General features: G+C 51.1%; 5 protein-coding genes across 5 annotated transcripts; 3 read left to right on the forward strand and 2 right to left on the reverse strand.

The window, feature by feature from the left end:
- Positions 1 to 319: 319 nt before the first annotated feature.
- N7496_009602 (dynein light chain DYN2) lies at positions 320 to 952 on the reverse strand (the record flags this gene model as incomplete). The annotated part of the gene is made up of 7 exons (XM_056702516.1): positions 320 to 384; positions 440 to 509; positions 571 to 597; positions 668 to 702; positions 757 to 790; positions 849 to 871; positions 922 to 952. The coding sequence occupies 7 exons, from the start codon at positions 950 to 952 to the stop codon at positions 320 to 322; spliced, it is 285 nt and encodes a 94-aa protein (XP_056551516.1).
- Positions 953 to 1225: 273 nt separating this feature from the next.
- On the forward strand, positions 1226 to 4134 carry mrd1 (RNA-binding ribosome biosynthesis protein MRD1; the record flags this gene model as incomplete). The annotated part of the gene is made up of 4 exons (XM_056702517.1): positions 1226 to 1453; positions 1562 to 2332; positions 2602 to 2874; positions 2929 to 4134. 4 exons carry the CDS (start codon positions 1226 to 1228, stop codon positions 4132 to 4134), a joined length of 2478 nt encoding a protein of 825 aa, XP_056551517.1.
- Positions 4135 to 5269: 1135 nt separating this feature from the next.
- Positions 5270 to 7783, forward strand: abaA (transcription factor AbaA; the record flags this gene model as incomplete). The annotated part of the gene is made up of 3 exons (XM_056702518.1): positions 5270 to 5708; positions 5770 to 5946; positions 6012 to 7783. 3 exons carry the CDS (start codon positions 5270 to 5272, stop codon positions 7781 to 7783), a joined length of 2388 nt encoding a protein of 795 aa, XP_056551518.1.
- A 290-nt stretch (positions 7784 to 8073) lies between these two features.
- Positions 8074 to 9102, reverse strand: N7496_009605 (NUDIX hydrolase; the record flags this gene model as incomplete). The annotated part of the gene is made up of 2 exons (XM_056702519.1): positions 8074 to 9001; positions 9062 to 9102. 2 exons carry the CDS (start codon positions 9100 to 9102, stop codon positions 8074 to 8076), a joined length of 969 nt encoding a protein of 322 aa, XP_056551519.1.
- A 1175-nt stretch (positions 9103 to 10277) lies between these two features.
- On the forward strand, positions 10278 to 11352 carry N7496_009606 (uncharacterized protein; the record flags this gene model as incomplete). Its single annotated transcript, XM_056702520.1, has 3 exons — positions 10278 to 10422; positions 10482 to 11269; positions 11326 to 11352. The coding sequence occupies 3 exons, from the start codon at positions 10278 to 10280 to the stop codon at positions 11350 to 11352; spliced, it is 960 nt and encodes a 319-aa protein (XP_056551520.1).
- Positions 11353 to 11594: the final 242 nt, after the last annotated feature.

Consider the following 11594-nt stretch of genomic DNA (forward strand, 5'->3'; position numbering starts at 1 on the left):
GTGAGGCCATGTGATTGAAGATCGATGGCAAACTCCAACATATCTGTAAAGCTAGCTATCTATCTGGTATCTGTTTACAAATGGATATGCTTTTGAAGAAAGGATTTTCGTTCACAAGAATTCATCTCATCAGTATTTAAGTAGGTAGGTAAAATGACAAAATGTGTACAAAATGCGACGTTCCTCGTGAAGAAAGCGCTTCGGCACAAAAGCTGAAAGTCATGACACGAAGACAAAAAGGATCGCTTTGAAAAGGCAAATTTACGAGGCTTGTCCTCGTTGGATTTCCAGACTGCATCTGCGAAGGACAGATGTCCGCTTATTGGGTCTTGAAGAGGAGGATGGCGCAGTGGCCAAGGTAGAAGTAGATGAAGTGCTTGGTCTCTGCCGAGGGTGTCAGCTAGGTATACGTGGATATAGCAAGACATTCCATACTGACCGTGGGTGACAAAGCTTCCAAAGTTTCGGCCAACAACGCAATGCCAGGTAGCACCCTTTCGCGAATCGAACTGGAGGGGTTATCAGTGCTGGTTCAGGGAGGTGTAGGGTAGATGACGGGCGACAACGAACTTCTTTTTTGATGTGCTGGGCGATATCCTATTGAAGCTCATCGTCAGTATCAAATTCGATGGGGTCCGTCTTTTGGGAGAGATTGTGGGGTACATACCTTTTCGATGTGGTACTTCTCCATAGCCTCGATCGCTGTGGGAACAAATCAGCTGCAATTCAACTAGAGAGAGGTCTCTGAGCTCATACCGAGAGCAATGGCCTCCTGCTGCATGTCCTCCGTCTGTTCAAAGGGTGTCAGAGCTCGCTTTCCAGGGGTCATAGAAGCTAGTGCGTCCTACCATGTCAACGGACTTGATTTGGGCTGCAAAAGGTTAGCAGAGAGAAATTAGCTCGGCTTTGGGGGTTACTGACCCTCCATCTTGTCTTTCTTCTCAGTAGTCATGGTTGCGATGTGTTTTTTCAAGAATCTGGTAGGTTTCGGCGTAGGGATATCGTTAGGGAGGCAGAATCGTTGTTCGGATTGGTGAAGCTGCGCGATGGGGCGCGTCCAGCCTTTGATTGACCGCCTTCGGCAGGGAGACGGTATTGCCAGACCTTCAACGTCCCCACCGCAACCGCCTTACCGCCTTCGGCCCATACAAGACGGAAAAAAAATTTCTTGAATGTTTTTTTGCATCTACACTCGCCCAAGGCTTTCCAGCTGCAAACACTCATAATGGAGAACACTCGGGTGTTTGTCAGTGGGCTTCCACCTTCTTGCTCCAATGATCAGCTTCGCAATCATTTTGCAAGCCGCTTCACTGTTACAGATGCTCATGTCCTGCCTAAACGGCGCATGGGCTTTGTCGGCTTCAAAAGCAATGAAGCAGCCCAAGAAGCTGTGAACTACTTCAACAGGACATATATGAAGATGTCCAGGATCTCGGTAGATCTTGCTCGACCGGTACGTGACGCCTGTCGTCTAGCTTGCTGCTTCCTTATGTTTCTCATTTTGCCTGCGTTCCCCGCTGACCAGTTCAGTTTTTCTTGAGACTGACCCGTATCATTGTAGATTGATTCTAAACCCACAGAGAGAGCTCATCCTACCCGGAAGCGTGATGCTACAGATGATGCTTCTTCGGACCATGCTCTCAAGCGTAAAAGGGATGCCGAATCCAAGCCGGAGGACCCCAAGCTGAAAGAGTACCTTGCTTTGATGCAGACCTCTTCGAAGACCCGAACTTGGGCAAATGATGATACCACGGCGATGGCAATGGCTACCGAGCATGCCGTTGCTCCAATTAACACTCCAGCTCAGGATAACAGTCCGTCTGAGGAACTTCCTTCGCATCCGAAAAAGGTGCGGGTACAGGAACCCGTGGCCGATGGTGACGCCGAGAAGGCCCAGGCTATGGAAGTGGACAAATCTAATGAGGACATGGAGGAGGACACACCGGTGCAAGAGGAGACTGAGGCGGCGCAGGATGAAGCAGGCCCAGTATCAGATTCCGATTGGCTTCGGTCGAAGACGAGTCGTCTTCTTGGTCTCTTGGATGAAGATGAACAGGCTGAATTCGACCAACACAAAGCTGCTCAACCAGCCGAGTCAAGTCCCGACGTCGAGGAATCTCGCACTGCTGCCTTTGAGGATGCCCCTCCTCAACCTGTTACTGACGATGCTGCTGTCGAGGATGATGACGCAGTTGAGACGACGCCCGAGCGGCCTGACCCGAATGTTGATCTCATTCGTGATTCTGCCCGCTTGTTCGTTAGGAATCTTGCCTACGACACGACCGATGCGGATCTTCAACCGCTCTTTGCTCCCTTTGGCAAACTCGATGAGGTTAGTGGCTTTTACTATGTTTTTTTTTCTTTTCTTATTTCCCACCCATCAACAACGCTACCATGTGCTTTTGTGCATGCGCTAGCGGAGTGCTCGTATGATGATTATCCTGATAGGGACAGCTTATGCAAAAATGCAAATGATGTCACCAGGCGAGAGATTTTAGTAGATGCTTCTCGGTTTTCTGAAAGAGCAAAACTCAAACACACTTTGCACATTTTTTATCTACAGACTTTTGTCCGGCCAAGTGCTAATGATAATGAATGCAGATCCATGTGGCCTTTGATACTCGGACTGAGACTAGCAAAGGCTTCGCTTACATCCAGTATACGAATGCCGATGCCGCCATCGACGCCTACCGGGCATTGGATGGAAAACATTTCCAGGGTCGACTCTTGCACATCCTTCCAGCTGCTGCTAAGAAGACGTACAAAATTGACGATGTTGAGCTATCCAAGCTTCCCTTGAAAAAGCAGAAGCAAATCAAACGTAAAATGGGTGCTACCTCAACAACCTTCAGCTGGAATTCTCTTTACATGAATGTAAGTTGCCTTGTTCAACCCTCAGAATAGTTCGTAATGCTAATTACTTTGTAGGCCGATGCCGTCATGTCCTCAGTGGCCGACAGACTTGGTGTTAGCAAGGCAGAACTGCTAGACCCTACGTCTTCAGACGCCGCTGTAAAGCAAGCACATGCTGAAACGCATGTTATCCAAGAGACCAAGGCCTACTTTGCGTCAAACGGAGTGAACATTGAAGCTTTTAAGGGTCGCGAACGTGGAAACACCGCAATCCTTGTGAAGAACTTTTCCTTCGGCGTGAAGTCTGCTGAGCTGCGGAGTATGTTTGAGCCGTTCGGCCAGATTCTCCGGCTTCTTATGCCACCCAGTGGCACCATTGCCATTGTGGAGTTTGCCAGGCCTGACCAGGCACAAGCTGCATTCAAGAGTCTGGCCTATCGCAAGATGGGCGACTCTATCCTCTTCTTGGAAAAGGCGCCCAAGAACTTGTTCGATGGCACAACGACATCCACTGCTCTTCCCGAGACTCAGGCCAAGTCTCAAGGATTCTCTACATCCGACACCTTCGCGGCAGATGAGCCCGAGACTGGTATGACCTCAACCTTGTTCGTCAAGAACTTGAACTTCTCCACAACGAATGAGAAGTTCTTAGAGGTCTTCCGACCATTGGACGGATTCGTTACTGGCCGCATCAAGACTAAGACCGACCCCAAGCGTCCCGGTCAAACCCTCAGCATGGGTTTCGGTTTTGCGGAGTTCAGAACCAAGGCTCAGGCTCAAGCGGCTCTTGCAGCCATGAATGGTTACAAGCTCGATCAGCACGAGCTTGTCATTCGCGCCTCACACAAGGGCATGGATGCTGCGGAGGAGCGGAGACGGGAGGACACAGCCAAGAAAATTGCGGCCAGGCGGACCAAGATCATCATCAAGAACTTGCCGTTCCAGGTTACCAAGAAGGACATTCGGTCCTTGTTCGGGGCCTACGGTCAGCTCCGCTCCGTGCGTGTGCCTCAAAAGTTCGATCGGTCAGCTCGTGGTTTCGGTTTTGCGGACTTTATCAGTGCTCGCGAGGCGGAGAATGCCATGGACGCGTTGAAAAACACGCATCTCCTGGGTCGCCGACTAGTTCTGGAATTCGCGAACGAGGAGGCCGTCGATCCCGAGGACGAGATCGCGAAGATAGAAAAGAAGGTAGGAGAGCAGGTGGACAGGGTCAAGCTCCAGCAACTTACGAGTGGAGGGCGAAAGAAATTCACTGTAGGGGGAGAGGAGGACGAATAGTGAGGGTAAACTGTGACCCTTTTGCTCTCCCTGCGGAAAAGGGCGCCGAGTGGATTGGCCGAGTATGGCCATCCCTTGCGTGGTGGGGAGGAGGACGACCATGTACGATTTCTTGCATATACTTTTTTTTGGTTCCATTATGTACCTGCACTCGACAGAGAAAAGAGATACCCCCGAACACGTTCCTGCGGCTGTCAAGTTTTGACCCTGCAGTTAAGATCCGCACGGCTTGTGTTGTTTTTTTTTTTTTTGCCTACTTTGTATAACTTGGTTCCTTCTTCCCCTCCTATTCAAGGCCCGTACCGCCCTACTTTAGCCCTAACTCACCACCACCCTTCCACTGTATACCTGCCAACACTTGTTCACTGCCGTACCATTCAGAGCTTTGATAACAGCCAAAGGTCATGAGCAATTATTTCCGTGTAACTGGATGATGCGCGGACCATCTTTAAGGTCATCGAAGACCTACATTCCAACGCCAGTTGTTGTTTTGGGGGTGATGGTGCATTCTTGACCCTGGGCAAATAGGAGGACGCCGTCAGTTGTTCAACATTCCTGCCAACCTTCAAATTGCCACTGATGATAGTCGACGATGGTCAACACTGGCTCGTGCGAGAGGACTCCAAGGTCACTTCGTGCAGCTCAAAATCTCCGAGACGCTCGTCACTGGATCGTGCTGGTTGAGCATCCCTTGCGTGCGGAAACACTTCCTTCATATCGAGCCCTTTCTTGACTCCTGATTTGCTGCGGCAAGGACAGCTGGCCGGTCGGGTCCTATGCTACCTCTGCTGCGAGTGCCTGGACGCGCCGAAGGCTCTTCGATCGAGAGGGTTCCCTGTCCTAGGAGTATGGGGAGTTGGCGTTCGAGGGACGTGGTGCCAGGTCCAAGCAAACCTGGCGTACCTAGCAGCAATGTTGCTACTGGGACTACACACCACCCCTCCCCTCGGGGGGAAGTATGCTTCCCTATAAACACCATCCTGCTCGCTCTCACATTCTCTTTCCCAGGTTCTGACATTCTCTTCAGTCAGTTGCGTTCTTTGCCAGGCAGTAAGCATTTGACGGTGCCTCTCAACTCCCCCTCCTCTTTGGAATCCGTCATTCTTTTGGGAGAAGCCCGTCCTTGGTACACTCCATGGCTGCTGACTGGCAACCCGAGTGCCTCGTGCCTCAGAACCAGCCGTCCTTGGAGGCAGTGGGTGTTCATTCGGATCGAGCTCTTCAGAATACCTCTGGGAACGTTCAGTCATATTCGGATAGCCTTGCACACAATGATGCCGGTCGAGAGGATCATCTGCAGCAGCTAGCCTACAAGTATCCTCAACATCATGTTGCCCCTCATCCTGTATCGGCTGTATCAGCTTCCAACATACACCACCAGGCCATGCAAGCTCGGCTTCATGCAAAGAAGCTGCGTCGGCTGAACTCTGTCGGGCACAGTGCGGCGCCTCGTCGGGGAAGAAGCTATCTCAAGTCCCAAAAGTACTTGGAATACCGGGCTCGTCCTCGACGAGACACTGGTAAAGATGGCGAGCCAGTCTGGTCTGATCAATTGGAAGATGCTTTCCAGCAAGGTGTGTACTCAACGCTGCCGTAAATGATATCCAAGCTCAATACTAACAATCTTGGGTATAGCTCTCGAAGCAAATCCTCCCATGGGCCGAAGAAAGTGGTCTGAGCGAGGAAAATCATACGGACGCAATGAGCTTATTGCCGAGTATATCTTCAAATTGACGGGCAAGCGGAGGACCAGAAAACAGGTCTCAAGTCATCTTCAGGTGCTTGACTCATTCTTGAAGGGTGACCCCGACTGTGAGTGTCCTTTCTAGCGAAGACATATTCTTTTAAATCTTTTGTTAATCTTAATCTCTTCTCAGGGGAGCGACTCGTTCGGGAACAGTCCACAGACCGATCAAGTGGACATGCATCAGCAACCGGACCCAAGTGGCGGACATCTATGGACCACCACGCAGCATCAAGTCACTATGGGGCTCATGGGCATCCTCAGTATCATAATCCTGTGAGGGCAGTGCAACCTTATGGAGACCTCCCGCCGCCGCACTATACCCTGGGTTCCAACATGCAGGAGGCTGGAGCCAAGAACGTTCATGGCTTCAGTTTCGACATGTGGGTAAGCGCACCTCAGCAGGCGAATCGCATCGAGAAAGCTCTTCACGCATATACGCGCCTTCAGGGAGACCTACACCACCCAATTGCACCTCCCATGCCCCTTGAGAATGTCAACGGATGGCGCTCTTCCTTCCCCCACCTGTCCTCATTGATTGACGGGTTGAACGGGCCACTGGAATGTGATATCATCATGCTAGAAGTGAACCTCCAGCTGATGACCGATTTTCCTCCTTCGGGCTCCCGACTCGGCATTCAACTTGATCTGGACTTTGGCCACCCAACTGCTGGTGACGTCCTTATGGTGAGACAGATGGAAAACTGGACCTGCAGCACCAGGCTATACCGAGATGGACAAGAATTCCTGGAGAACTACCAGGATCTCTCAAAACCTCAATCGACAAAGGTCAAGCCGCTGTTTGAATCCTCCTGGTGGGCTAAAACTTTCACCGAACACACGCAGGAGAAACGCATGGCCGAGGACTCTGGGCAGGCCGAGAACATCCACGCCGCTGATGAACACACCCGCCGGTTCTTCCGTTCTTTGTCTGCAGTACAAGAGATACGTGCTGTCCCTCCCAGCTCGCGTCGCCTCTCCAACCAGTTCCAAGGCCATGGCGACGAAAGTGAGCGCATGGCCATTCTCGTCTGGAAGTTCCGCCAGACTCGGCCTGGCGAGGTTGGAACCACTACCTGGCGACGACTCATTCCTCCCCCAGACCGTACTTCGACCAACAGCCCACACCCCAACTCTGGGGTTGACCTGCCCCCACTCTCCTTGGACTCTATCCTTCTCAATAAGCCTTCTCAAGGTGTCTACCAGGCACCGCAACAGCAGGACCTCGTCACCCACCAGGGCCAATCTCAATCACAATGGCCAATGTATTCTTCTTCCCACGACAGCGTGGCTAATATTTTCAATTCCGCTGGCCATATCGACTTCATGTCCGCAATCACCAAGGCCGAGGACGGCATGGGTGATAAAACAGCCGTCACTTCAGTGCTTGACTCCTTCTCTTCCAGCTTGGCCCCGGAGACATCCCAGCCAACCAGTTTGAGCGCCTCAGGCGGTGGCCCTTTGATTATGAACATGCACGACCTACCTCTTTCTCATCCAAGCCTCGGCTACGCCATGGGCCACGATACCAGTCAGTATGTGCCATCACAACAGCACAGCGTCAACCTCCATGATAGCAACAGCGTCCTCAACGGCTTCTTCCCGGGCAGCACACAATCCCTCGATGACTTAAGTAATGGACAGGCTTCATGGGGTGCCCACTCCAACTCTCTCGCCGGGGACGTCAGTGCTGGCGGGTATCACCACATCCCATACCAAACGGAGCACCATGTGCCCGTACCGCGCGAGTCGCAGCAGCCGCACCACTTTGATGGACTCATGCCTCCCGACGATATCATGGACAAGATCGTCAGGCGTCTATCCAACACTCCCAACATGCACGGGGCAGGCCCTGAGCATGTTAATGCCTCATACGCAGAGAATGGCGCTGTGGATGGGGTTTGAAGTGGACGTGGAGCACCACAAAACAAAACAACGTATTGGTAATGATAATCTTATTTCTGGATCTCTGTATTCTTTTATACCTTGTGTGTCACTTTTCTTATCTCTCTTTCTTACCCGCTTTATTTCCCCTTGGCCCTGTCTCTGTGATTTCTTATTCCCTTATTTACTTTTACTTGTGTCGACGCAGCTTCGTCTGAATGTCGCCGGGTAAGACTGGAAATACTATCTTAACTTTTGCTCCATAAATTCCTTCTTTGAATAGTAGTTTGTCCATGTTAAGTCTATGATAGTCAAGTAGATGAATGAATCACAACAGGAAACTCAAGAGGTCGACTCAAATGTGACAGAATCTCCGAGTAATCCGGTTCATTCTCGGGACTCACAATCCCATTTTCAATAAGGAACTTGACAATGACGACAGCACTATTCGGTTTGAAAAGCTCCTGCCTCAAGAATTCCAGTGTCTCTTCCACTGTGTACAAAGTAAAACTCTCCACTTCAGAATCACTCGGAGTCGGCACCATGCCAATCTCCAATTCAAGCTGGTAAGTATACTCAACCTCAGGCTGTAACAAACCAATCTCCCCTCCGGCCGTAGATCCACGAACATGAAAATAACTAATCGGCCCCATCGCTTTGATGTGCTTCTTCGTAAACTTATACGGTATAGATGCCTCCTCTTGAGCTTCGCACATGACAGCGTCTAGTGGCAGCGTTCCCGTAGGCAAACCCCCGGCAGCAGTACAATCCAACATCCCCGGATAAGTCTGCTTCCTGCTTGATCGTTTACCAATCCATAGTCGTAATCCGTCTCGGTCATCGTTCACGTAGCAGAGGAGTTGGACGCCGTAGGTAACGATTCCGAATAAGGCGCTCGCGCAGCGCTCGATCTCGACGAGGACGTCGCCCTGTATATCGTAGACAGGAAATGTCTCGTTCCGCCATTTATTCAGCATTGAAATGGTTCCATGCTGTTGAGTGGCTTTTAGGGTTTGTATGAGTGCTTCGGAACGTATTTCTCGGGTCGCAGTTGACGGAGTGTTTAAGCAGACGGTTCGTGAGTCCTGATCGATTATCCACGCGTCGGACCATTGGATCTTCCCAATGATCACTTGGGGAATATACCCCAATACGGCATCGCAGCCATTGATTCGAAAAGTATAGTATTGTCGCCAGAAATCGTGACCCGTGGCTTCACCACTTTCGGGCGCCGTGAAGCTGTCGGTTATTAATGACTGGCACGAGTTGTGGAATTGGGGCAGAGTGGGTCTCACCTACTTGTCGCATTCCTTGACCACGTCTAATATAGTTCTTGTCATTTTGGAATCAATTAACCGGCGTGATGAAGACCAGGGATGGGGCGGGCCGGTGAGTATCTGCTATTAGTCTAGTAATTTAGCACAGCACCGGCAGACGCGGGGGAAATTCATTTCTTGGCAGTTTCGAGCCCCGCAATCAGAGGATTTTCTCCGGACGGAGGACACAGCCCCAGGAACCTGGAGGGGCTAAGAGTAAGAGTGAGTTCTTGGACAAGTAGACATGGTTATTAGGGCACTTGGCTCACGTGGTTTGGTTTTTTGTCTAGTCTTTCCTGCACATGACCACGGGGCATCTATAGTAGAATAGATTAAAAACCGAGGTGGCTATCATTCCAAGGGCTTTTTAGATCTATTTGCTTTTGGAATAGTAAAATGAAGAATATTCCAGTCATCTATGAGGACATCACTTTTATTTCGCCTGTACCTGTCCCCATCGGAGAATAGTCGGAGGCACGTCTGGCTCCGAGTGCGAAATACGGAACTGATTTGTATCGGCATGCCGGTGTCCACTTTCCCTTTTACCCCGAGCAAGGCCTATCGTAGTATTATTTTAGAGGCTAGCATCCATTTTATCCTCTAGTTCACTTAAACAAATCCATCATAACTCCAAATAGACTCGGGAGTATGACGATACCTACTCTTCCGCCACTTCCCCCATTCGTCCCGAGCTGGTCATCACGATGATTCGAGGAAATACGACTTCTACCGCAAGTGGGGAGGGGGAAATGGCCCGAATGCTATGAATAATTATGAAATGACCCGAGAGATTGTAATGACCCGTGTCCAGAATCAATTTCTCCGGTCTCTCAGCCACCACCAAAGGTGGTCCAGGGTAAAACTGGGCGTACTTTAGCCGCAGCAGCATTTTAGCCGAGGCTTGGGTGGGGGCCCCGGAATTTCTGGCTGCTCCAAGGGAACTAATGGAAAGACGTGGAGGGGGGGGAATGGAGGGGCAAAGATCGGTCTTTAGCCTTTAGCCTGTCCGAAACTTTGGAGAAGGCCATCGTGGTCTCTCTCTCGTTTTTTTTTATTAAATTGAATTGTGCTCCCTCTGGACATTTATCCTCTTTTCTCTCCTCCCAACCTCCCTTGTCAGTGTGCCTCCTTCATGCGAAATTGAACCTGCGCAACAATCGCTAACCACTAAACAGAAAAAAAAAACAGCTTCTCCAAAAATGTCTACTCCTATCGTCAAGCTGAGCAGCGGCTACGAAATGCCCCTCGTGGGCTTTGGCCTGTGGAAGGTCAACAACGACACCTGCGCTGACCAGGTTTACAACGCCATCAAGGCCGGTTACCGTCTGTTCGATGGTGCCTGTGGTAAGTGTTTGAATGCGCTCGCCAGTCTGTCTTTCCTTGACTAATTCAATCCATCGCAGACTACGGCAACGAGGTCGAGGTCGGCCAGGGTGTCGCCCGCGCCATCAAGGAGGGCATCGTCAAGCGCGAGGACCTCTTCCTCGTCTCCAAGCTGTGGAACAGCTTCCACGACGGCGAGCAAGTCGAGCCCATCGCCCGCAAGCAGCTGGCCGATCTGGGTATCGACTACTTCGACCTGTACATCGTGCACTTCCCCGTCGCTCTGGAGTACGTTCCCCCCAGCGTGCGCTACCCTCCCAGCTGGCAAAACTCCGAGGGCAACATCAAGCTCGGCAAGGCCACCATCCAGGAGACCTGGACCGCCATGGAGTCGCTGGTCGACAAGAAGCTGGCCCGCAGCATCGGTGTCAGCAACTTCAGCCCCCAGCTCCTGATGGATCTGCTGCGCTATGCCCGTATCCGCCCGGCCACCCTCCAGATCGAGCACCACCCCTACCTCACCCAGAAGTCGCTGGTCAACTACGCCCAGGAGGAGGGCATCGCCGTCACTGCCTACTCTTCTTTCGGTCCTCTGAGCTTCATCGAGCTCGAGGTTAAGAACGCCCAGGATACCCCCCGTCTGTTCGACCACACTGCCATCACTACCCTCGCTTCCAAGTACAACCGCACCCCCGCTCAGGTTCTGCTCCGCTGGGCTACCCAGCGTGGCATTGCCGTTATCCCCAAGAGCAACGACCCTACTCGCTTGGCTCAGAACCTGCAGGTCACCGACTTTGACCTGGAGGCTGGTGAGATTGACTCTATCAGCGCTCTGAACCAGAACCTGCGCTTCAACGACCCTCTCAACGTAAGTTTGAACTCTGTTCCGTGGATTACATGGTCGGATACTAACATCATTAATAGTACGGTCTGGGAATTACCATCTTCTAAGCTAGATGCATGTTGGAGTGAAAGTATGAGGATGCACAATATCGACACATATGTATATACCTTGACGAGACCCGACTTCATGACCTCGGGGACTCATGTGTCATACGAAATGAATGAAATAGATCGACTGGATTGACCTTATGAGTGCTCCGTAAATGTAAATTCCAAAAAAATAATCCAAAGTAAACAAGTTCTGTACATAGATGGTGGGCAAACCAACGAAAAGCAACTCCGTAGAAGCT

This window comes from Penicillium cataractarum (genome assembly GCF_028827025.1).
Source record: "Penicillium cataractarum strain IBT 29864 chromosome Unknown utg000008l, whole genome shotgun sequence".
Taxonomy (NCBI): domain Eukaryota; kingdom Fungi; phylum Ascomycota; class Eurotiomycetes; order Eurotiales; family Aspergillaceae; genus Penicillium; species Penicillium cataractarum.